Source organism: Leptopilina heterotoma, unplaced genomic scaffold (genome assembly GCF_015476425.1).
Source record: "Leptopilina heterotoma isolate Lh14 unplaced genomic scaffold, ASM1547642v1 Lhet_123, whole genome shotgun sequence".
In the NCBI taxonomy this organism is placed as follows: Eukaryota; Metazoa; Arthropoda; class Insecta; order Hymenoptera; family Figitidae; genus Leptopilina; species Leptopilina heterotoma.
The window spans coordinates 4,350,483-4,377,916 of NW_025110842.1; the positions used below are offsets into that span (position 1 = coordinate 4,350,483).

Consider the following 27,434-nt stretch of genomic DNA (forward strand, 5'->3'; position numbering starts at 1 on the left):
TCAAGGTTCAAATGCCCTTAATTAAGAAAAAAAGTTAATTAATTAACTAAAAACTTGAAAGTTAATTGATTGTTTAATTGAAAAAGTCGAAAGTTAATTAATTTATTAATTAATTAACTAAAAATTCGAAAGTTAATTAATTATTTAATTAAAAAACTCGAAAGTTAATTAATTAATTAATTAAAAACTCGAAAGTTAATTAATAAATTAATTAAAAATTTTAAAGTTAATTAATCAATTATTTAATTAAAAAATCGAAAAATCATCAATTTATTAATTACAAAATCTAAAATAATTAATTAAAAACTCGACAATTAATTAATTAACTAATTAATCGAAAAAAAGCTACAATTTATTACAAAATCTAAAAATTAATTAATTAATTAATTAATTAATCAAAAAATCTACAATTAATTAGAAAATCTAAAATAATTCATTAAAAAATCGAGAACTAATTAATTAACGCGCATCGAATTATAATTACAATTGTTTTTCTTTTTCACTCTTCGTCAATATAACGATCGTTTAATAATAACTTTCATCACGATTATAAATTGATTTTTTCTTTTTCTATTTTTTTTTCTCTCTACTTTTATTTTTTTGCTACTTTTTTGTTTTCTTCGCAACATTATTGATAATGTTTTTTTTTCTCACCGTCAATTAAAAAAAAAAATCCGACGAAAAAAAATTGTGTCTGTACAAAAGAACTTCGATTTACATCCAATCAAAAAAAAAATGAAACACAAATAACTCATACATTCCGACGATTAAATTATTTAAAAAATAAAAAATCATCATCATCCAATTTTAATCAACAAAATTTCTATTTTTATTGTATAAACAAAAATATTTTTTCATTCGTAAGTAAAAAAATTTTTTTTTTCTTTATAAACAATTTTTTTTTATTCGTATAAAAAGAACAATTTTTCTATTTTTTATAAACAAAAACATTTTTTTTTCTTTGTAAATAATTTTTTATTTATATTAAAAAAAAAGAATTTTTATAAACGAAAATTTTTGTATTCAGAAAAAAGTTTTTAAAATTGTAAAAAAAATTTTAATTTATAAAAAAAATTATTTGAGGTATAAACAAAATTTTTATTTATAGAAAAAATTATTATTGTAATAAACATAATTTTATTTTTATAGAAAAAATTATTTTAGTACGAAAAAAATTTTATTTATAAAAAAATTTTTATTTATAAAAAAAAATTTTATTTATAAAATAGATTTTATTTATAAAAAAAATGTTTATAACAAAAATTTTTAATCTAAAAAGCAAAACGATAGATAACGAAAAATATTGAATAAAAAAATAATTGAATTCGAAAAAAGTTATTTTTTCTTCTATAAATTTTTACAAGAGTTTAAAAAAAAAAGTTTCTACTAATTATTTTTTATATATATTTAAATATTACAATTTTTTATTTTTTAAAGGGAAACTAGTTTTTTTTTTATTTATCTATTTATTTTAGATTTAAAAATTCTTTTAAAAATCTTTCAAACTAGATTTCTCGAACACTCGGGTTTTTTTTTTAAATTAGACAAACAAATTTTTTTTTTATCGAGTTCGTACGATTTTAAAAAAAAAAGATTAAAAGAATTATTTCTAGGAGGGGTGGCGGCGGTGATTAGGGGGGTGGGGGTGGATTTTTTTATCGATTTTTAAATAGGATTATTTTTTAGCTTTTCTAAAAATAGATATAAGAATTATTTAAAAACAACTAACGATTTCACGTAATTCTTAATTTTTTTCTCCCCAAAGGGCAAAAAAAAAATGAAGAATTGTGTTATTTTATTTTAATTTTTAAGCGACTTGATACTATTCTGGAAAAAATATTACAAAAAAAATATTTTTTTATCATTATTACAAACACGATTAAAGAATATACAATAGTAATGACCAGAAAATGGTCATTTTTTTTTCTTTCAACTATTTAAAAAAAACAACGACGACGACGACGACGTTAAAAATTTTTTTTGATAGAGGAGAAAAAAAATTCTCGCTATCTTTATCAAAAAAAAAAAGGAAAAAAATTAACGTCTTTTTTTTAACTGTACAAATAACGTGATTCAATCAAATTCTCTCTCTCTCTCTCGCTCTCTTTCTTTCTTTTTTTCTTTCTCTCTTTTTTTCTTTCTCTATTTTTTTTCTTTCTCATTTTTTTTTCTCCCTAAAAAAATCTAGAAAGAAAAAATCTAAAAAGAAAAAAACTCTTTCTAAATTTTTCCTTTCTAGATTTTTTTACATTTCGATCTAAAAAATTTTTTTCGCTACCTTCGCAAAAATTCCTTCACATTTTTTTTTCTTGAATCATTTGGAACACGTACTATCAGTCAGACATTATAAATATAGTGTGTGACACATTATTAATAATTATATTTAGTATTTAAAGCGAATCGATTCGCTTTTCGACATTTTTTTTTTAGCTTTCAATATAACAAAATTTCCTACTATCATTATATAATCATTATCATCATCATCATATAATTATCATTATCGAAGGGAAAAAGTACAATTTTTTCGCTTTGGAAAGGATGGAAAAAATCCGTTCATTCGGTTTTTTTAGGGGGGGGGGGGATTAAAAATAAAAGGGGAAAAAATGTGATTTTAGGGAGGGAGAAAAAATAGTGAGGGGAGGGGAGAGGAATAAAAATTAAATATGATGATATTTAAACATGGTTTTTGTTTTTTTTTTGTTTGTTTGTTTGTTTGTTTGAAGAAAAATGGAATTCAACCCAAACCGGCCCATTGGACGAAATCGGGTATTTCTCTTACTGGCACGTCTCTCGCTAATGCTTTCACCCTTAAATTTCTGTCTTCGGTTAAAAGAACAACGTCCCTTCTTAGTCTTCTTGGTTGGCCTTCTACTGAAAAAAAAAATCCAGTCGCAAAAATTTAATGGTTAATTAATTTTAAATTAATTAAATAATTTTTAAAAGTAAATAAATAAATAAAATACATTAAAATATTAAATTTATTTCAAAGAAATTTGACAAAATTTTCAACAATTTCAATTTTTTAAAATTATTTTTTAAATATATTTTTTTTTAAATTCAATTCGAAAATTTCAATTAGAATTCTTCGAAATTCAATTATTTTCAAAATTTCTAATTAGAATTCTTCAAAATTCAATTATTTTCAAAATTTCTAATTAGAATTCTCCAAAAATTCAATTATTTTTAAAATTTAGAATTAGAATTCTTCAAAAATTCAATTATATTTCAAATGTTTCAATTACAATTCTTCAAAAATCCAATTATATTTCAATTGTTTCAATTTTTAAAAATTATTTTCGAATATACAATTATTTTTAAATATTTTTTTTTAATTCAAATATTTTTCCAAATTCTTCAAAAATTCAATTATTTTCAAAATTTCTAATTAGAATTCTTCAAAAATTCAATTATATTTTAAATATTTTAATTTTTAAAAATAAGCAAATGAAATTCATCAAAGTATAAAATTTATTTCAATGAAACTTGACAAAATTTTCAATTTTTTCAATTTTTTGAAATTATTTTCGAAAAAACAATTATTTTTAAATATTTTTTTTTAATTCAAATATTTTCCAAATTTTTGAATAGAATTCTTCGAATTTCAAATATTTTCAAAATTTCCATTTAGAATTCTTCAAAAATTCAATTACTTTCCAAGTTTTCAATTAGAATTCTTCAAAAATTCCATTATATTTCAAAATTTTTAGTTTTTAAAAAAAGCAAAAATATTCATTAGAATATATAAAAATTTATTTCCATGAATTTTGACAAATTTTTCAATTGATACAATTTTTAAAATTATTTTCGAAAATACAACTATTTTTAAATAATTTTTGTTTAAATTCAAATATTTTTAAAAATTTCAATTAGAATTTTTCAAATTTCATTTATTTTCAAAATTTTCAATTAAATTTAACAAAATTTTAAATTATTCAATTTTTTAAAATTATTTTCGAAAATACAATTATTTTTAAATATTTTTTTTTAAATTTAATTATTTTCAAAATTTTCAATTTTTAAAAATAAGCAAATGAAATTCATTGGAATATAAAATTGATTTCTGTAAAATTTGCCAAAATTTTCAATTATTTCAATTTTTTAAAATTATTTTCGTAAATACAATTATTTTTAAATATTTTTTTTTTAAATTCAATTATTTTCAAAATTTTCAATTAGAATTCTTGAAAAATTCAATTATATTTCAAAATTTTCAATTTTTAAAAATAACCAAATGAAATTCATTGGAATATAAAATTTATCTCTGTAAAATTTGCCAAAATTTTCATTTATTTCAATTTTTTAAAATTATTTTCGAAAATACAATTATTTTTAAATATTTTTTTTTTAAATTCAATTATTTTCAAAAATTTCAAATTAGATTTTTTCGAAATTCAATTATTTTTAAAATTTCCAATTAGAATTCTTCAAAAATTCAATTATTTTTTAAGTTTTCAATTAGAATTCTTCAAAAATTCAATTTTATTTCAAAAATTCAAAAATATTTTAATATTTTCAATTTTTTGAAAATAAGCAAATTGAAATTCATCGGAATATAAAATTTTTTTTCAATTAAATTTGACAAAATTTTTAATTGATTTCAATTTTTTAAAATTCTTTTTGCTTATTTTTATTAAAGAAGAGCTTTTTTTCGTGACACAGAGGTACTCCGAACTATTTTCGAATTTATTTCCGATGCAGAAAAAATTTGTATTCTGAAAAACGAAGCAGATTTTGACAATTTTTTTTTAACAATAATTTTTGGGGTCGAATAAAAAATTTGGTCTTTTTTTTATCAAATTGGAGTCTTTTTAATATAAAGATAAGAGCTTTTTCCGAAATACTGAGGTACTCAGAACATTTTTAGAATTTATTTTCTATTCAGAAAAAATTTGTCTCTTGAAAAAATTCGCTGATCTTGACAATTTTTTTTAAAACAATTTTTGGAGTCGAATATTAAATTTGGGCTTTTTTTTATCAATTTGGAGCTTTTTTTTATTAAAGAAGAGCTTTTTCCGAAAAATGAATTTACTCAAAACTTTTTTAGAATTTATTTCCGATTCAAAAATTGAAAAATTTTTAATAAAAAATTCTTTACAGAAAAGCGAAGAAGAACTTCGACTTAATTTCAAATTTTACTATAAAAGTACAGTAAAAATAACAATAATCTCTTTTCCTTCTGTTGCTAAAAATAAAATTACGAAAATAATACCAAAAACCACAAATTATTGTAACTTACCCGAGGGAATTTGATCCTTAGAATTCGTTCTACAGAGACTCAGACACGTTGCCAGAATTCGATCATCATTTCTAGTTAAACCATCCTGTAACAAAAAAAAAAAAAATAAAGTTTTGTCTTTCGTCAAAAAAATTTTCTGATTAGAAAACTCCACTTCTTTTTTCTTCTCTTTTCACCCCCAGGCGAGAGGTTGGTTAGTTAGTTATATTCCCCGCCCCCCCCCATCAATTTTTTTTCTTAAACCCTCGTTTTTAGAACAGAGGGGGAAAAAAGAAAGAAATGAAAAGAAAAGGTATTAGTCTATCTATACGCACATAAAGCTTGTTAAGAGTAACAACTGTGTTGTTGAAATAAATACGCCTACAGTTTATTGGCATCGATATCGACAGGATATAATCACTGTATGGGCGAAGGGAATAAATTCGAGTGAGACTCTCTTTTCTCTCTCCTTCTCTCTTTTTCCCCCTTTTTTGTCTCTTTTACTCTCTTTCTCTATTTTTCTCTCTTTCCCCCCCTTTTTTGTCTCTCTTTCTCTATTTTTCTCACTTTTCCTCCCTTTTTTGTCTCTTTTTCTCTCTTTTTCTATTTTTCTCTCTTTTCCCCCCATTTTTCTCTCTTTCTCTATTTTTGTCTCTTTTTCTCTCTTTTCCCCCCTTTTTTCTCTTTTTCTCTCTTTTCCTCCCTTTTTCTGTCTCTTTTTCTATTTTTTCTCCCTTTCTTTATTTTTCTCGCTCTTTTTAACTCTTTCTCTATTTTTCTCTCTTTTTCCCCCCCTTTTTTGTCACTTTCTATATCTTTCTCTATTTTTCTTGCACTTTTTCTTACTCTTTCTCTTTCTTTTCTCCCTTTTTCTCTCTTTCCCCGTCTTTTTCGTCTCTTTCTCTTTTTTTTCTCTCTTTCACTACTTTTCTCTTTCTATTTCATTTTTCTGAGAAATAGAAAAAGAAAGAGTGAGAGAAAAAAATAAAGAAAGATAGAGAAAGTGACAAAAAAGGGGGGACAGAGAGAGAAGAATAGAGAAAGAGTGAAAAAAGAGAGAAAAAGAGTAAGAAAAGAGCGTAAAAAATAGAGAAAGAGAGAAAAAGAGACAAAAAAGGAGGGGAAGAAAGAAAAATAGAGAAAGAGAGAAGAAGAGACAAAAAAGGGGGAAAAGAGAGAAAAATAGAGAAAAAAAGAGAAAAATGGAGAAAGAGAGAGAAAAAGAGACAAAAAAGGGGGGGAAAGTGAGAAAAATAGAGAAAGAGAGACAAAAAAAGGGGGGGGAAGAGAGAAAAATAGAGAAAGAGAGAAAAAGAGACAAAAAAAGGGGGGGGGGGAAGAAATAAAAATAGAGAAAGAGAAAAAAAAGAAACAAAAAGGGGGGGAAAGAAAAATAGAGAAAGAGAAAGAAAAAGAGAAAAAAAAAGGGGGAAAAGAGAGAAAAATAGAGAAAGAGAGAGAAAAAAAGACAAAAAAGGGGGAAAAGAGAGAAAAATAGAGAAAGAGAGAGAAAAAAGACAAAAAAAGGGGGGGAAGAAATAAAAATAGAGAAAGAGAGAAAAAGAAAACAAAAAAAAGGGGGGGGGGAAGAAAAATAGAGAAAGAGAAAGAAAAAGAGAAAAAAGGGGAGAAAAGAGAGAAAAATAGAGAAAGAGAGAGAATAAAAAAGACAAAAAAGGGGGGGAGAAATAAAAATAGAGAAAGAGAGAAGAAGAGACAAAAAAAAAGGGGGGGGAAGAAATAAAAATAGAGAAAGAGAGAAGAAGAAACAAAAAAGGGGGAAAAGAGAGAAAAATAGAGAAAGAGAGAGAAAAAGAGACAAAGAAGGGGGAAACGAGAGAAAAATATAGAAAGAGAGAAAAAGAGACAAAAAAGGGGGAAAAGAGAGAAAAAGAGAAAAAAAGGGGAGAAAAGAGAGAAAAATAGAGAAAAGAGAAAAAGAGACCAAAAAAAGGGGGGGAAGAAAGAAAAATATAGAAAGAGAGAAGAAGAGACAAAAAAGGGGGAAAAGAGAGAAAAATAGAGAAAGAGAGAGAAAAAGAGAAAAAAAGGGGGAAAAGAGAGAAAAATAGAGAAAGAGAGAGAAAAAGAGAAAAAAAGGGGGAAAAGAGAGAAAAATAGAGAAAGAGAGAGAAAAAGAGACAAAAAAGGGGGAAAAAAAGAAAAATAGAGAAAGGGAGAAAAAGTGACCAAAAAAAAGGGGGGGGGGGAGAAAGAAAAATAGAGAAAGAGAGAAGAAGAGACAAAAAAGGGGGAAAAGAGAGAAAAATAGAGAAAAGAGAAAAAAGAAGAAAATGAAAAAGAGAGAGAGAAAAATAAAGAAAGAGGGGAAAAAAGAAGAAGAAAATGTAAAAGAGAGAGAAGAATAAAGAAAGAGGGAAAAAAAAAGAGACAGAGAAGAATGGAGAAAGCGAGAAAAATAAAGAAACTGAGTGAAAGAAACAGAGAAAATGAGAAAGAGGGAAGAAAAGAAGGAGAAAGAAAGAAAAAGGAGAAGACAAAGAAAGTGATACTTAATTTAATTTGTTGAAATAAATGTTAATTATTTTCTATTGATGTATCTCTCACCTGAGTAACGTCCTCCTCGACAGTGAAAGTGCTCGATGACAAAACTGTTCCTCGCGTCGTTAAACATCGAATCGCCGGATTTCGACTCCTGGCAAATGCGAGTGCAGCTTTTGCATTTTCAGCAACTCTCGCCACGTGCTCTGGATTTAATGCCGCTCGTGACGATGGCTGCGAGTCCCTTGTTCCTGCTCCTCTCGTCAGACCTTCCAATTCATTCAACACTGGAACAAGGAAATAAAAAGAATTCTATGTGAATATTATTTTTTTTTTTCTCTTAATAGCACACTTGATATTTTTTGATTTTCATTTTTAAGGGTTTTTGTCTGGTCAAGGGACGAAACTGTCCCTAACGGCCCCCCCCCAATAGGGGCCGTTACATAATTTTATCAACTTTTCAAATAATTCAATTCTTTCGACGAATTTTAATCAAATTTTTGAAAAATAATTACATTTTTCGAGGAATTCGATTAAAATTTTATTAAAAATAATTGAAATTCTGCAATGAGTTTCATTATTTATGAAAATAATTGAATTATTGCCAAGAATTTAATGGAATAAAATTATTTTTTTTTAAATAACTGAATTCCTGTAAAGAATTAAATAACGTTTTATAATTGAATTTTATAATTGAATGCCTGTAAAGAATTCAATTACTTTTGGTAAATAGTGGAGTTCCTATAAAGAATTCAATTACTTTTCGTAAATAATTGAATTCCTGTAAAGAATTCAATTACTTTTGGTAAATAATTTAATTCAAACGAAGAATTTTATGAAAAGTTTTTAAATAATTGAATTTCTGCGAAGAATTTTATATGTTTTTTTTAAATATAATTGAATTTTAATCATTTTTGGAAATAATTTAATTCCTGTGAAGAATTTTATTATTTTTTCAAAATAATTGAATACCTTTGGAAAATAATTTAATTTCTGTGAAGAAGTTTATTATTTTTAGAAAATAATTGAATTCCTGTGAAGATTTTATTAATTTTTAAAAATAATTGAATTTCTGAGAAGAATTTTAATAAATTTTCAAAATAATTGAATTTCTGCAAAGAATTTTATGTTTTTTTAAATATAATTGAATTGGAAATAATTTAATTCCTGTGAAGAATTTTACTATTCACTATAGAGATAATTGAAATGTTGGCAAATTTTCTTAGATTTTTTGAAAATAATTGAATTTTTACGAAGAATTTTATTAATTTTGAAAATAATTGAATTCTTGTGATGAATATAGTTATTTAAGAAAATAATTAAATTTTATAATAAATTTTATAAAAATTTCTGAAAATAATTGAATGTTGGCGAAGAATTTTATTTTTTTTTAAATAATTGAATTTTTGCAAAGGATTTTAGTCAATTTTGAAAATAATTGAATTCTTGTGAAGACGTTTATTAATTTTTAAAAATAATTAAATTCTTGTAAAGACTTTATTAATTTTTAAAAATAATTGAATTCATTTGACAAATTTTATTAAATCCTTTGAAAATAATTGAATTCTTATCATGAATATAGTTATTTAAAAAAATAATTGAATTTTGCAATGAAATTTATTAAAACTCCTGAAAATAATTGAATTTTGTCGAAGAATTTTGCTATTCACTATAAATATAATTGAAATGTTGACAAATTTTTTTAGATTTTTCGAAAATAATTGAATTTTTAGGAAGAATTTTATCCATTTTGAAAATAATTGAATTCTTGTGATGAATATTGTTATATTTATGAAATTAATTAAATTTTACAATGAATTTTATAAAAATTCCTGAAAATAATTGAATTTCGGCGAAGAATTTTGCTTTTTATAAAAATAATTAAAATGAAAACGAGAATTTTCTCTCTCTGCCCCGTAGTTTTTTTTTCCTGCATTTAAAAATAAAATCAACGACGTGGAAAAAGAAAATTCATTCAATCTGATTTGCTTACTGGTTGGAAAATATTTTCCAATGGGTTTGCGATTCGCCAAGATGTTTTTTTGCCACTGTATCTCTTTGCGACTATTTTTCGACGATGCGATTCCGGAATCGATCAATTGAATTTCGAGGGAGAGAGGGAAATAGTCTCGTCTCCCAAACCCCTCTTAGCACGCGCCAAGGGCCACGATTTATTATGGAAGTTGTGTAATGCTTGTCTGCAGTCCTTGAAAATAGCTTTTCCTAAATCAAGATTATTTTTCATCTCAAGCATTCCCCCCCCCCTCCCTACCTCCCGCCAATAGGAAAAGTGCGCAGATTAACAAACAGTAAAAGTAATAACAATTATTATTTTTACTATTATTATTATTCTTATTATTATTATTTTTAATATTACAATTATTATTTCATAAAACCTAATTAATACAAATTATTGACCATTATTGACCATTATTCACTATTTTTTCCTATTATTGCCCAATATTGACAATTATTGCCCATTATTCACTATTTTTTCTAGTATTGCCCAATATTGACCATTATTGATCATTATTCACTATTTTTTCCTAGTATTGCCCAATATTGCCCATTATTCACTATTTTTTCCTAGAATTGTCCAATATTGACCATTATTGCCCATTATTATCTATTATTGACCATTATTCACTATTTTTTTCTAGTATTGCCCAATATTGACCATTATTGTATATATTATTGACCCTTATTGCCCATTATTGTCCATTATTGCTCTAGGGTAATAATGTGTACATTACTGACCATTCACTGGCCAATAAGTTTCTATTTTTACTCTTTTAGTTTTTTATTTTTTAGTTATTTTAATTTTCTATTTTTTCTTTTAATTATTTTAGTTATCACTCTTTTTTTCTAGTTCATTTTTGAAACTTTAATTCCCCAAAAAATCAATTTTTCTCGTTTTTCAATATTTCTAAATCATTTTCTTCCTTTTTTTCTCTCTCCCTATTCTCTCTCTTTTTCTCCTTCTCTCTTAGATAAGATTACACCAAGCAGGGTCAGATTCTCAAAGCGAAATCAAAAGCCAATCGACCAATAAATCAAGTAACTGACCAATGAAAAGAATTCTACGAATTCCAAGATCGGAAAGATTTGTTGTTGACTTCAAAAAAAGAACTGAAAAGAAAAATTGAAAAAAAAATGAGGAAAAAAAGAAGAAAAAATTGAGAAGCCAAAGCACGAAGTGTGCGAAATGTATTTTCTTCTTTTCCGAAAATCTTAAATCTTATCTTATCAATCTCAAGATGATCTGTGAAGTACAAAAGTAAAAAGGATTAATTTTAAAGAAAACGTTATAAAAGAAAAGAAAATTGTTCTGCGAAAGCGAATATAGAGAAAATCTAACAGAAAAAACAAAAAAAATAAAATAAAAAACAACAATAAAAATACTGAAAACATGAAGAAACAAAAAAAGACAAAACCAAAAATCAACAAAAAAAGAAAAATGAAAAAATAATAATAACAAAAAGGAAAGAATCGAAAGAAACAAAAAAAATCAAAAAGAAAGAAACCAAAAAAGAACAAAACGTAAAAAATTCAAGATGAAAACCCAAGGAAACAACAAAAACAAAACCAACAAAAAAACAAAGAACCGAGGAATAAAAAAACAATTTTTTTTAAAAACAAAAAAAAACAAAAAAGACAAAAGAAAATAACAAAAAAACAAAAATTCCAAGAAGCGAAGAAAAACAAAACCAAAAAAACTGTTGTTTTTTGGTTAGAACAAAATAACAAATGAAACAAACAACAATACAAAAAAAATAAATAAATAAGAATATAAGACAACAAAAAAACAAAAACCGAAGAATAGAAAAAAAAATTTTAATTAACAAAAAATCCATGAAAACAAGAAAAAACAATCAAAAAAAGACTAAAGAAAATAACAATAACATTAAAATTCCAAGAAAATAAGAAAAACAAAACCAACAAAAAAACAAAAATCCGATAAATGAAGAAATAATTTTTTTTGAAATCAACAAAAATCAAAAAAAACAAAAAGGACGAAAGAAAATAACAAAAAAAACAAAAATTCCAAGAAGAAAAGAAAAACAAAACCAAAAACCAATAAAAAAACAAAAATCTGACGAATTAAGAAATAATTTTTTTTAAACTAATAAAGAAACCAATAAAAAAGAACAAAAAAAACGAAAAAAAATAAAAAAAACAAAAATTCTAAAAAGCGAAAAAAAGCAAATCCGACGAATGAAGAAACAACTTTTTTAAAAACAACAAAAAAAATAAAAAAGACGAAAGAAAATAACAAAAAAAAACAAAAATTCCAAGAAGAAAAGAAAAACAAAACCAATAAAAAAAAACTGACGAATTAAGAAATAATTTTTTTTAAAATAACAAAGAAACCAATAAAAAAGAACAAAAAATAACAAAAAAAAATTCTAAAAAGCAAAAAAAAACTAACAAAAAAATGAAGAAACAACTTTTTTACAAACAACAAAAAAATAAAAAAGACGAAAGAAAATAACAAAAAACAAAAATTCCAAGAAGCGAAGAAAAACAAAACCAAAAAAACTGTTGTTTTTTGGTTAGAACAAAATAACAAATGAAACAAACAACAATACAAAAAAAATAAATAAATAAAAATATAAGACAATAAAAAAACAAAAACCGAAGAATAGAAAAAAAAAATTTTAATTAACAAAAAATCCATGAAAACAAGAAAAAACAATCAAAAAAAGACTAAAGAAAATAACAATAACATTAAAATTCCAAGAAAATAAGAAAAACAAAACCAACAAAAAAACAAAAATCCGATGAATGAAGAAATAATTTTTTTTAAAACAACAAAAAAAACCAAAAGGACGAAAAAAAAATTCTAAAAAGCAAAAAAAAACTAACAAAAAAACAAAAATCCGACGAATGAAGAAACAACTTTTTTGAAAACAACAAAAAAAATAAAAAAGACGAAAGAAAATAACAAAAAACAAAAATTCTAAGAAGAGAAGAAAAACAAAACCAATAAAAAAACAAAAAACCAAAAATCCGATAAATTAAGAGACAGTTTTTTTAAAAAACAACAAAAAAACCATAAAGCCAAAAAAAACACTAAAAAATAAACAAAATGGACGAAAAAAAATAACAAAAAAAAACGAAAATCCCAAGAAACGAAGAAAAACAAAACCAAAAAACTATTTTTTTTGTTTGGAACAAAATAACTAACGGAACAAACTGAATGGCAAAAAAATGAATAAAACTATTATTATATTAATAATATTAATATTTTTTAGACAATAAAAAAAAACAAAAAACAAGGAATGAAAAAAAATTAAAAATGAACAAAAAATCCACAGAAACAAAAAAAAACTAAAAAAAATAATAGAAAAAGACTAAATAAAATAAGAATAAAGCTAAAATTCCAAGAAAACAAGAAAAACAAAACCAAATACCAACAAAAAAACGAAAATCCGATTAATGAAGAAATAATTTTTTTTAAACAAAAAAAAAACACTAAAAAATAAATAAAAAGGAGGAAAAAAAATAACAAAAAAAAACGAAAATCCTAAGAAGTGAAGAAAAACAAAACCAAAAAACTGTTATTTATTTTGTTTGGAACAAAATAAATAACGGAACAAACTAAAAGGCAAAAACAAAACAAAAATAAATAAAAATATAAGAAAATAAAAAAAACAAAAACCAAGGAATGAAAAAAAAATTAAAAATATACAAAATATCCAAGAAAACAAGAAAAAAACTAAAAAAAACAATAGAAAAAGACAAAAAAATAACGATAAAGCTAAAATTCTAAAATTACAAGAAAAAACAAAAAGAACAACAGGAACAAAATAACCAACGGAAAAAAATACAAAAAAGCAAGGAAATACAGAAAAAAATTAAAAATACTAAACAATAAGGAAACAAAAGAACCGAAGAATGATGGAACAATTAAATACAACAAAAAACCAAAAAAGCCAAAGAAAAATATTAAAAAACAACAAAAAAGACGAAAAAAATAGCAAAACAGGAAAAATCCCAAAAAAACTGAAAAAACAAAACCAAAAAAACAATAGGAAGAAAATAACCAACGGAACAAACAAAAAAACAAAAATAAAAAAAATTCAAGACAATAAAAAATAACAAACCAAGAAATTAAAACAAAAAAATTAAAAAAAGAACAAAAAATCCAAAAAGACAAGAAAAATAATAATTAAAAAGGCGAAAGAAAATAACAATAAAGCTAAAATTTCAAGAAAGTAGGAAAAACAAAACCAAAAAAACAACAAGAATAAAATAAACAAAAAAGCAAAAAAGGACAAAAATAAAAAAAAAATACAAGACAACAAAAAATGACAAACCCAGGAATACAACAAGAAAAATACAAAAATTCCAAAAAATGAAAAAACAAAATAAAAGCAAACCGAAAAAACAAAAAAAAAACTAAAAAAAATTAAAAAGTAAAGATTTTACAGAGAAGAAGATTCGAAAGAGTTGAAAATGTTTTAATTTCAAAAACAAAAAATCGACGCAACTTGAGAGAGAGAGAGAGAGAGAGAGAGAGAGAAGAAAAGGAAATTAAGAAGTAAGAAAAAAAAGGAAGACTGTAATTATAGCTTTTTGAAATCTTGTTGCTCAAAAAAATAACTCTTTCACTCTCTCGACGTATTAGCTCGAGCAATTATTCACGGGCGAAAAAGTTGGAAAAATATTTTTTTTTTCTAACGGATAAGTATCTCGTTTATTTTGTTGGGTGTTTCCTTTTCGTGAAGATGAAGCCCCCGGAGCAGAGTGAATTACTTGCGATGCTCACAATTCTCAATGGTGCCGCCCACAATAAAAGTCTCTGAAATTCGGATCATCCCATGTGCGCCAAAAAAATATTATCATATTTTTAAACCGCTCTTAGAAATTTTTTTTTTAATTTTATTCTATAAAATTATTTTTTCTCGCCTTTTGAGGGAAAAATTTCATAATTTAAAGACAAAATGAAATTTTCACTGAATTTTATGAAAATTTAATCAATTTTAATAAAATTTAGTAAATTTTACTATTTTTAACTAAAATTTAGTAAATTTTACTATTTTTGACTAAAATGTAGTGAATTTGACTATTTTTTACTGAAATGTAGTAAATTTTACTATTTTTGACTAAAATGTAGTGAATTTGACTATTTTTTACTGAAATGTAGTAAATTTTACGGATATACTTCCGAAAGCAACATAGCTCCGATTTTTTTTAAAAATTGGTATACTTACGTAATAAAAAATTTAATTAAATTAAAAAATAAATAATAATAATAATAAATTTAATAAAATTGTACTAAAATGTAGTAAATTTTACTATTTTTTACTATAATATAGTAAATTTTAATATTTTTTTACTAAAATGTAGTAAATTTTACTATTTTTTGTACTAAAATTTAGTTAATTTTACTATTTTTGACTAACATGTCGTAAATTTTACTATTTTTTGTACTAAAATCTAGTAAATTGTTTATTATTTTTTACTAAAATGTAGTAAATTTTACTATTTTTTATACTAAAATGTAGTCAATTTTACTGTTTTTGGTACTAAAATGTAGTAAATTTTTTACTGAAATGTAGTGAATTTTAATATTTTTTTACTAAAATGTAGTAAATTTTACTATTTTTTGTACTAAAATTTAGTTAATTTTACTATTTTTGACTAACATGTAGTAAATTTTACTATTTTTTGTACTAAAATGTAGTAAATTTTACTATTTTTTACTATAATATAGTAAATTTTAATATTTTTTTACTAAAATGTAGTAAATTTTACTATTTTTTGTACTAAAATTTAGTTAATTTTACTATTTTTGACTAACATGTAGTAAATTTTACTATTTTTTTGTACTAAAATCTAGTAAATTGTTTATTATTTTTTACTAAAATGTAGTAAATTTTACTATTTTTTTACTAAATGTAGAATTTAAATTTTGTCATTAAACTTTGTTAGTAAAAATAAGTAATTTTCGTAATAAATAAGTTTTTAAAAATTAGTAAATTTTACTAAAAATTTCACTAAAAGTAAGAAAATTTTAGCTAAATTTAGAATATTTTTTCAAATCTTTATAAATTTTTGAAAATTTTTTTTTTAATTTTAATAAATTTTACTAAAACTTAATTAATTTAGCAAAAAGTAAGTAAAGTTTAATGAATCTTTATATCATTTAGTCAATTTAATTAATTTATTTTAACAATTTAGTTTATTTTAAGAAAATTTAGTAAATTTTTGAGAAAACTTTGCAAAATTTAGTAAAGATAATTAAAATTTAGTTAAAATACTTGAAATAAATAATATTTAGCAAAAATAAGTTAAGTTTAGTAAAAATTAGTAAATTTTAGTAAAAGCCAGAAAGTTTCAATCAAAAATATTAAGTTTTAGTAAAAATTTTATAAATTTTAGTAACAATACACATTATTGCCCTAGGGTAATAATAGAAACATTATTGACCCGCGAGCGAGTCAATAAAAATAAATTTAAAAAAAATAACTAAAATAGCTTTAAGCAATAATAACTAAAACCTAAAATAACTAAAATACCTAATTAAAAATAAAAAATTAAAATAACTAAAAAAAATAGAAAACTAAAATACCTAAATAATAAATAATTTACTAAATAAAAAATTTTCCATTAAATAACCACAAAAAAATATTAAAAAACTGTTTAAAAAAGTTAATAATTCCCAAAATTCTTAAAATAAAAAAATTTATTTAAAAATTTTTTTTAATTTTTAAAAGAAAAGAATTCTTTCTCCGAGGTCAATAAAAATGTTCTCTAAAAAGTCCTCTCTCTCATTCTCTCATCATACTTTTATTGAAAAATTCTTTTCTTGAGAAAAATTTATTTTTGGTAAATTAACGTCATCTTGAATTAAAAAAAAAATATGCCTCATCATTTTCGGATATGTTTCGAAGGTTAAATTTCGCCAATGCTGCGATAATTACCAGACAGTGATTGATGATTCTTCTGAATATTTTTTTCTCTATTTTATTTTGTAAATAATTTTCTTACATAAATCGAATTAAATATCCTTTAATTTTTGATTCATCATTATTTTCTATCGCAATAAACCTTGTCTTCGTTATTTTTTATTCAGGAGAACAAAAAAAAGGAACTTGAAAAATTTTGTTTATTTACCTATTTATTCTAAAATTATTTTTATTATATTTTAGACAAATTATAATAATTATAATAAAAATTTGTTTTCTCAGTGAAACTTAGAAGTGAGTTTTAGCAAAATGTGCAAGTTTCAGTTTATAATCGGTTTTCGTAAAACTCTGTTAATTTTAGAAAACTTTATAATTGTTTGGGGAAAAATAAGTGAATTCTAGTAAAAATAAGTTAAATTTTAGCAAAAATTTTAGTAAATTATTAAATTTTAGTCAGATTTAGTAAATTTTAGTAAAAATTTAATAAAGCTTTGTAAGATTTAATAAATTTTTGTAAGTTTAAGTAAATTTTAATTAGAACTATTAAATTCTAGTAAAATTTAGTACACTTTTGTAAGATTTAGTAATGTTCTATAAAATTTGCTAAATTTTAGTAAGATTTTTTTTTTAATAAAACGTTGATTTTAAAAATCTTTTATTTAATCTTTTAATAATAATAATCTTTTAATTTAACAATTTTTTTAGTAAGATTTGGTAAATTTTTGTCAGATTTAGTAATTCTTTGTAAAAATTTACTAAAATTTTAATAAATTTTAGTCAAAGTTAGTAAATTTTAGTAAGATTTAATAAACTTTTGTAAGATTTAATAACACTTTCGTAAGTTTAATAAATTTTAGTAAAATTTAATAAAGTTTTGTAAGATTTACTAATTTTTTTGTAAGTTTTAGTAAATTCTAGTAAATTTTAGTAAACTTTAATAAAAATTAGTAACTTTTACTGAAACTTAGTAAATTTTCATAAAAGTCAGTAATCTTTAGTAATAATTTGTAAATTTTAGTAATATTTTATAAAATTTTCTAATAATTTGTTAATTTTATTAGAAAATTATATTTTAGAAATAGTTACTAGATTTTAGTGATGTCTAGTAAATTTTAATAGAACTTTGTAAATTCTAGTGAAACTTACTAACTTTTAGTGAAATTTTGTAAACTCTCTGTAAAACTTAGGTACTAAATTTCAGCAACAATTTCCATAAATTTTAGTAAAACTTTTTTTAGTTTAGTAACAACTTTTAATTTTTTTAAAACTAAGAAAATTTAAGTTTTTATTTAAGTTTAAATAGTATAAGTTTCAGTCAAACTTTAGAAAGTTTTAGACAATATTAGAAAAGTTTTACTCAAAATTAGTAAATTTTAGTCAAAATTAGAAAGTTTCTATAAAAATTAGTAAGATTTATTCAAAATTTAATAAATTTTAGTAACAATTGGTAAATTTTAGAAACACTTTAGAATATTTTAGAGCAAAAATATTAAATTCTAGTGATACTTAGTAAATTTTAGTAAAATTTTATAAATTCTAATCAAACTTATTATTTTTAGTTAAGCAACAATTTTTGAATTTCAGAAATTTTTTTTTTAAACTTTAATAACTTTTAGTAAAACATTATTGAATTTTAGCAAAATAAATTTGTGAATTTTGGAAGTTTTAGTAAATTACAGTAAAAATTAGTCACTTTCAGTAGAAATTAGTGAATTCAGTTCATTTTGGTAATTTTTAGTAAAACTTGGTGTGTTTTAGTAAAACTCTATAAATTTTGGAAAATCTTTCTTAATTTCAGTAAAAATAAGTGAATTTTCATTAAAAAAATAAGTAAATTTGACTAAAAGTTAGTAAATTATGGCTAAAATTAGAATATTTTAGTAAATTTTATAAATTTTTTTAAATCTGTTTTAAGTTTTAATAAAATTTAGAAAAACTTTATTAAATAAACTAATGGATTTCAGTAACAATTTGTGAATTTTTAGGAATGCTTTTAAATTTTAGTAAATCTTAGTAAATTATAGTTTTATTATTAACTTTTAGTCAAACTTTGAAAGTATTAGTCAAAATTCGTAGGTTTTAGTCAAAATTAGAAAGTTTTAATCGAATATAGTAAGTTTTAATCGAAAATAGTAAGATTTAGTTAAGGTTAGAAAGTTTCAATCAAAATTAGTAAGTTTTAGTCAAAATAAATAAAATTCAGTAACAATTTTAAAATTTTAGAAATACTTTATAGTATCTTAGAAAAAAATAGTAAATTCCAGTGAAATTTGTTAATTTTTGTTTAGTAACAATTTTTAAATTTTAGTAATTTATAGTTTTATTAGTAATTTTTAATCAAACTTAGAAAGTGTTAGCCAAAATTAGTAGGTTTTAGTCAAAAATAGAAAGTTTTAATCAAAATTAGTAAGTTTTAGTCAAAATTAGAAAGTTTTATTAAAAATTAGTAAGATTTAGTCAAAATTAGTTAGTTTTAGTCAAAATTAGTAAGTTTTTGTCGAAATTAGTAAATTTTAGTAACAATTTGTAAATTTTAGCAACGATTTGTAAATTCCAGTGTCAAAAAGTCAAAATTAGTAAGTTTTAGTAAAAATTAGTAACAAAAAAAATCTTGGTTTAAATTTTTTCAAACTATTTTATTTAACTATTTTTTTTAAAGAATCAAACCAATTACGTATCGTATTCTTAAAGATTGTGGTTATATCTAAAAATACAAACTCTCAATATATTAAAAATAGAAAAAGGGGCATAAGGGGAAGAAGGGGAAGAGCAAAAAAAAAATTTTTTAAATGTTTGACATGAGAGTATTTTATCGGTAGAGACAAGAAAAGAATTTAATAAAAAAAAATAAAATGTATTTAATTATTATCAATGCACTTACCGACGAGTGGAACCATCAATGTGTAAATCGGTTGAGCACCGGAAACGGCCTTGGCGATGCTCTGCAGCTGAGGCAAATAATCGATGAAGCAATTCGTGTCTGGAACAAGTTGTCTCGGTCTCACTTCAATCTCCACAGATACTGAAGATTTACTCAAGATCGCCTGCAAAACAAATAATGAAATTCAATTAAATTAAATGTCAATTTTATCCTAAATCCAAAAATGGTTCAAATGTCAATTCTCTTCATATTCTTTTTTTTAAAGAAACATTTTCCACTTTAAAATGTTCTTCGAATTCTCTTTGAGAACAAAAAAAAGCATTTTTTAATTTTTATCTCCCAATTTTACACTCAAAAGATTTCCGCAATATTCACCTTAATTTTAATATTAAAGATTTCCTAAATATTCGGTTGAAAAAATTCTCAAAATTTCTACACAATATAAAAATTTTATTAAAAGATTTTTAAAACTTAGCTTTTCTAGAGCAAATTGTAGTAAAAACAATTTTTAGTAATTTTTTGTAAAAAATTTACTAAAATTTTAGAAAGATTTAGTTTTTAGTCAGATTTAGTACATTTTTTAGTAAGATTTAATAAAGTTTTGTAAGATTTATTTTTTGTAAAATTTACTAAACTTTTATAAAATTTAATATTTTTTTTTTAAATTTACTAAAATTTTAGTAAGTATTAGTAATTTTTAGTAATTTTTAGTTTTTGTCACATTTTGTAAATTTTAATAAGATTTTGTAAACTTTTGTAAGATTTAATAATTTTTTGTAAAAATTTACTAAAATTCTAGTAAGATTGAATAAAGTTTTGTAAGATTTAGTAAATTTTAGAAAATTTTTGTCACATTTAGTAAATTTTACTAAGATTTAGTAAACTTTTGTAAGATGTAGTAATTGTTTTAATTTACTAAAGTATAAGTAAATTTTAGTCAGATATATTAAATTTTTGTCACATTTTGTAAATTTTAACAAGATTTTGTAAACTTTTCTAAGACTTAATAAATTTACCAAAGTTTTAGTAAATTTTAGTCAAATTTAGTACATTTTTAGTAAGATTTAATAAAGCTTTGTAAGATTAAGTTATTTTTTGTAAATTTTAATAAACTTTTATAAGATTTAATAAGTTTTTAAAAAAATTTACTAAAATTTTTTAGTAAGTTTTAGTGAATTTTAATCGGATCCAGTAAATTTTAATCAGATCTAGTAAATTTTTGTAATTTTTAGTAAATTTTAGTCAAATATTATAAATTTTTGTCACATTTTGTAAATTTTGATAAGATTTTGTAAAGTTTTGAAAGATTTAATAATTTTCTTATAAAATTTACCAAAGTTTTAGTAAATTTTAGTCAAATTTAGTACATTTTTAGTAATATTTTACATAGTTCTGTAAGTTTTACTTATTTTTTGTAAATTTTGATAAGATTTCGTAAAGTTTTGAAAGATTTAATAATTTTCTTATAAAATTTACCAAAGTTTTAGTAAATTTTGGTCAAATTTGGTACATTTTTAGTAAGATTTTACATAGTTTTGTAAGTTTTAGTTATTTTTTGTAAATTTTGATAAGATTTTGTAAAGTTTTGAAAGATTTAATAATTTTCTTATAAAATTTACCAAAGTTTCAGTAAATTTTAGTCAAATTTAGTACATTTTTAGTAATATTTTACATAGTTTTGTAAGTTTTAGTTATTTTTTGTAAAGTTTAGTAAACTTTTATAAGATTTAATAATATTTTTTTAATTTACTATAATTTTAGTAAGTTTTAGTAAATTTTAGTCAGATCTAGTAAATTTTTGTAATTTTTACTAAATTTTAGTCAAATATTGTAAATTTTTGTCACATTTTGTAAATTTTGATAAGATTTTGTAAAGTTTTGCAAAATTTAATAATTTTCTTATAAAATTTACCAAAGTTTCAGTAAATTTTAGTCAAATTTAGTACATTTTTAGTAAGATTTTACATAGTTTTGTAAGTTTTAGTTATTTTTTGTAAAGTTTAGTAAACTTTTAAAAGATTTAATAATTTTTTTTAATTTACTAAAATTTTAGTAAGCTTTAGTAAATTTTAGTCAGATCTAGTAAACTTTTGTAATTTTTAGTAAATTTTAGTCAAATATTGTAAATTTTTGTCACATTTTGTAAATTTTAATAAAATCTAGTAACTTTTACTGAAACTTAATAAATTTTCGTAATAATTTGTAAATTTTAGTAGAAAATTAAGTTTTTTAATTTGCTTTTAAAATTTTAGTAAAAATACTAAAAGTTTAAATAAATTTCCATACAGAGTACTTTAAAAGTACTTTATTACTATTCTTCTTGTTTTTTTAAGTGTAGTAAAAATTAGGTTGTTTTTTCGTTTATTTTACATTTTTTTTCACTAAAGTAAAATTTGATAGCGAACAAAATTTGAATTCAAAAGGAATTAGAATGTAAAAATATTTCCACTATATAATAACTGAGCAAGTGTCAAGTGCAAAATTCTTAAGATTCGTGGGCGTCCAAGTCAGGATAAATGATTCAAAGCGGTTTCTCACGAAGTTTCTCTCCCTCTCTCTCTCTCTCTTCCTCTTTCTCTCTCAAGAGTGCTCCGGGGCAAAACAATAATGAAAAGAAAGAATAAGTGAAAAAAATAAACAAAAAGAACAAGAGGAGAGAAAAATGAGAAAGAGAGAAAGATAATATAAAGAGTAAAAAAAAATTTCTCTCTCTCTCTCTTTCTCTCTCTTTTATTTTTTGTCTCTCTTTATTTTTCTGACAGAAAAGATGACAAAAGAAGAAAGAAAAAGTGAAGAAGAAGAAAGAAAGACAGAGAAGAAAATAAAGAAAAGAAAAAAAGAAGAGTGGAAAAAAGAGAGAAATGAAGAAAGAATGGAAAAAAGAAAGAGAGAAAAATAAAGAGAGAGAGAGAGAGAGAAAGAGAAAAAAAATAAGTGAAGAAAAAATAAAAAATATAATTGAAAAGAAAAAAAAATCTTATAAAGATAAAAGGAGGAAAAGAGAAGATGATAAAAGGAGGAAAACAGAAAAATGTAAAAGAGGAAGAAAAAGGAGAGAAGAAGGAGAAAAAACAGGCAAATGAGAGAAAGAGGAAAAGAAAAACAGGAAAAAGAAGAAAAGAGAAAAAAAGAAAGAAAGAGGAGAAGGAGAAAAAGACAAAATAAGGGGGAAACGAGAGAAGATAGAGGAAAAGAGGAAAGAAGGGAGAAAAGAGAAAGAATAGAAAAAGAGAGAAGGGAAAAAAGGGAAAAGAAGAAGGAAATGTGAGAAAAAAGAAGGAAAAGAGAAAAAGAAAGAAGAAGAAAATAAAGACAAAAGAAGAAGGAAAATAAAGAGAAGAAGAAGGAGAATGAGACAAAGAGAAAAAAAGAAAAGAAAAAAAGAGAAATAAAATAAATAAATAGAGAAAGAGAGTAAGAGAGAAATAGGAGAGAAAGAAAATAAATAGAGAGAGAGAGAGAGAAAGGCGAGAATAATTAATGTATCGCTCACTTGATTATTGTCTGTGTTGTTGCAACGGTGCTTTTCTCTTTGACTAATTGCAATTTTTTTTTCTCCTCCTCTTCTTTTTCTTCATTTTCAATTTTTTTTTTCTTTCTCATTTTAATGACACAGAATGTTATTGATAATAAATTTCAAACTATTAGTTAACTTTGTAATATAATTTATTTAATAAATCATAATGTAATGGGTAATTTTAATGACAAGCCGCTTCTTTTAACATGTCATGTTTTGATGGTTTTAGTTATTTTTTTTTTTTTTTTATTTTTTTTGCAAACTCGAACCTCCTTAACCTACTTGGCTTTGAAATTTTTTTTTGCAAATATATAATAAATATACTATATATACACGTAATTTGTTTTTAACAAAATTATAGTCTTGTTAGAGAAAACTGTATACTTAAAATATATAGAGCTATTAGAAAATTCATGAAATACGTGACTCGCACAAAACAAGAACGAGTTCTTTAACCCCTAAAATTATTCTACATTTTTATTTATTATAAATTATTTTGAATTTTATTTTTCATTATATAGTATTTCATATTTTTGATCAATATTATTTTAAAAAATAGAAAATTTAGGTAAAATTTTGTCAATTTTAGTGATGTTATAGAAAATTACAGTGAAACTGAGTAAATTTTAGTTAAAAATTTAGTAGAACTCAGTCAATATTAGTAGAACACAATGAATATTAGTAAAAATTAGTAAAGTTTAGTAGAACTCAGTCAATATTAGTAGAAATTAGTAAAATTTAGTAAACTTTAGTAAAAACACTGTCAAAATTAGGGAAAATTAGTAAATTTTAGTAAAATTTGGTAAACTTTAGTAGAACACAATGAATATTAGTAAAAATTAGTAAAGTTTAGTAGAACTCAATCAATATTAGTAGATATTAGTAAATTATAGTAAAATTTAGTAAAATTTAATAGAACTCAGCCAGAATTAGTAAAAATTTGGTAAAATTTAGTAAATGAATATGAATATTAGTAAAAATTAGTAAAGTTTAGTAAAACTCCGTAAATATTGGTAAAAATTAGTAAACTTTAGTAAACTTTAGTAAAAACACTGTCAAAATTAGGGAAAATTAGTAAATTTTAGTAAAATTTGGTAAACTTTAGTAGAACACAATGAATATTAGTAAAAATTAGTAAAGTTTAGTAGAACTCAATCAATATTAGTAGATATTAGTAAATTATAGTAAAATTTAGTAAAATTTAATAGAACTCAGCCAGAATTAGTAAAAATTTGGTAAAATTTAGTAAATGAATATGAATATTAGTAAAAATTAGTAAAGTTTAGTAAAACTCCGTAAATATTGGTAAAAATTAGTAAACTTTAGTAAAATTTGTTAAACTTTAGTAGAACACAGTGATTATTAGTAAAAATTAGTAAAGTTTAGTAGAACTCAGTCAATATTAGTAGAAAATTGTAAACTAAGTTTTTTAATCTTTACTAGCTTTACTGGAATTTTTTGATTTATGAAAAAAGCAACTTCTAAATTTTACTTTATTTTACTAATTTTTGCAAGAATTTAAAAATGTTTACTAAACTTTAAAAAAATTTTACTAAAAGTAGATTTTTTTTACACAAATTAACTAAACTTTTTTAAATTTAACTAATTTATAATAAAATTTAATGTTTAATTAAAATTTAGGAATTTTTACCAAAATTTTACAAGTTTTACTTAAAATTTAGAAATTTGTACTAAAATGTAATAGCTTTCATTAAAAGTCAATAATTTTAACTTTTACTAACATTTATTATAAAATTTAAGAAAAACTTCCTTCAATATATTTAATTTACAAAAATTTACTAAGTTTTACTAAAGTTGACTAAATTTTACTACTATTCACAATTTTTTACTAAAACTGTTCAAGTTTTACCAAATTTTACTAATTTTTTCTAAAATTGATTGATTTTGATCAAAATATAGAAATATTTTGATTTTTTCTAAAATTTCCTTTTCACTTTCACCAAATTTTTTTTTTACTAATTTTCACTAAAATTTATTTTTTGCTATTAAATTGACCAAATTTTACTAAAATTTATTAGGTTTTACTTAAATTCACCAGGAGTTTATAAAATCAACTTATTTTGACTAAAGTTTACTAAATTTCATTAAAATTAACTAATTTTGTACTAAAATCGAATAATTTTTTTAGGACTAATTGCGTTTTGCTAAAATTGATTTAGATTTACAACTTAAAATATGTACTTTTTCCTAAAATTTGAAAAATGAGAAAAAAAGAATTGAAGAATAAAATTTTCAAATTTTCAAAAGTCGAAATTAAATTAATGAAAATTAAGAAGATATAAAGCAAAATGGGGAAAAAGAAATTCCTTAAAAAAGAAGAAGAAGAAGAAGAAGAAGAAGAAGAAGAAGAAGAAGAAGAAGAAGAAGAAGAAGAAGAAGAAGAAGAAGAAGAAGAAGAAGAAGATGGTGAAATAAAAGATGATGTTGAAGAAAAAGTAAAAGATAATGGGGATGAAGAAATAGAAGATAATGAAGGTGAAGAAATAGAAGGTGATGAAGATAAAGAAATAGAAGAAGTAGATGATGGTGAAAAAATAGAAGAAGAAGATAGTAAAGAAGAAGAAATAGAAGGTGATGAAGATGAAGAAATAGAGGAAGTAAAAGATGATGAAGTAGAAGATAATAAAGATGAAGAAATAGAAGAAGTAGAAGAAGAAATAGAAAAAGAAGTAGAAGATGATGAAGATGAAGAAATAGAAGTAAAAGATGATGAAAATGAAAAAATAGAAGAAGTAGATGATGATGAAAATGAAAAAATAGAAGAAGTAGATGATGATGAAAATGAAAAAATAGAAGTAGAAGAAGTAGAAGATGATAAAGATGAAGAAATAGAAAAAGAAGTAGAAGATGCTGATGAAGAAATAGAAGAAGTAGAAGATGATGAAAATGAAAAAATAGAAGAAGTAGAAGATGATGAAAATGATAAAATAGAAGTAGAAGAAGTAGAAGATGATGATGAAGAAATAGAAGAAGTAGAAGATGATGAAGAAGAAAATGAAGATAAATGTGAAGAAGGAATAAAAAATCGCCAAGATGAGAATTTTTCTCTTTATCAACATGTTTAGCTTGAAATCATGTTTCATTACAGTTAGGGTCGGGACATTGTTTCGATAATGTTATCTCGATTGACAATGGCACATGCGACAACGTGTTTCCTATCGATTGTCGTGCAACGATCTATAAGCAACATTAAGAGGATAGAGGCAATGCTCATTACTGATCGGTGAATGCCTACTTAGTATTCCCATTATTCCACTTGTGATCTATTCAATGAGCATTGCTTACAATCCCCCCTCTCCACCTCTTATAAATAATTTAACGAGACCCCAAAAATTACCTCTAATTTCAATCAAAATTGCTAATTTCCAAACTGTACATCTTGTTATTTATTCTTACATTCGAATCTAATTAAAACGTTATTAGACTCTAAATGCGTTATTGCATCCAATTGAATACATTTTTTTTTACCTTCGTAAAAAAAATCAATTAGTTACTAAACTTTACAAATTATTACAAAATTTTATAAATTGTTACTAAAATGTAATAATTATTACTAAAAGTTACAAACTTTTAGGAAAAATTTACTATTTTTAGTAAACTTACTAATTTTCTGTTAAAATTTACTAAATTTTACAATAATTTATTAAATCTTACTAAAATTTACTAAATCTGATTAAAATTTACTAAATTTTACTAAAATATACTAAATCTTACTAAAATTTACTAAATCTGATTAAAATTTACTAAATTTTAGTAAAATTTAGTAAAATTTAGTAAATATTACTAAAATATACTAAATCTAATAAAAATTTACTAATTATTTCTAAACTTGACAGATTATTACAAAATTTTATAAATTATTACTAAAATTTACTAAAAGTTACTGAATTTCAGGACAATTTACTAAGTTTTAGTAAACTTACTAATTTTTATTAAAATTTTCTAAAACTTACTAAAATTTACTAAATCAAACTAAAATTTACTAAAACTTACGAACATTTACTAAATTTTACAAAAGTTTACTAAATTTAACAAAAAAAATTTCTAAATCTTACAAAACTTTATTAAATCTATATGAAAATTACTAAAACTTACAAATTTTATTTTTTTTGTAATCGTAAAAAATTACTAATCTTACAATGGTCTACTAAATTTTATAAACTAAATTTACTAAACTTCACTAAAATTTACTAAAATTTACTAAATTTAACTGAATTTTACTAAAATTTATTAAATGTGACAAAAATTGACTAAATCTGACAGAAATTTACTAAAACTTACAAAAATTTACTTAAACATTAGTGGAAATTAGTAAAATTCAGTAAACTTTATTAAAACTCGATCAAAATTAGTAGAAATTATTAACTGTTAGTAAAATTTATT

The 27,434-nt window shown here is 22.2% G+C and overlaps 1 protein-coding gene across 3 annotated transcripts in view; it reads right to left on the reverse strand.

The window, feature by feature from the left end:
• Positions 1-2,233: 2,233 nt before the first annotated feature.
• Positions 2,234-27,434, reverse strand: part of LOC122512689 (telomerase-binding protein EST1A-like) — a 143,594-nt gene continuing 118,393 nt past the window's right edge. For 2 of the 3 annotated variants that reach the window (XM_043628681.1, XM_043628679.1), the window contains exons 24-27: positions 19,514-19,676; positions 7,784-8,004; positions 5,237-5,321; positions 2,234-2,871 (exon numbers count right to left, since the gene is read on the reverse strand). In XM_043628681.1, coding sequence (XP_043484616.1) covers positions 2,735-2,871; positions 5,237-5,321; positions 7,784-8,004; positions 19,514-19,676 — 606 coding nt within the window. In that variant the 3' untranslated portion in view covers positions 2,234-2,734. The remainder of the gene's footprint in view (positions 2,872-5,236; positions 5,322-7,783; positions 8,005-19,513; positions 19,677-27,434) is intronic. The other variant, XM_043628680.1, reaches the window with a different exon arrangement.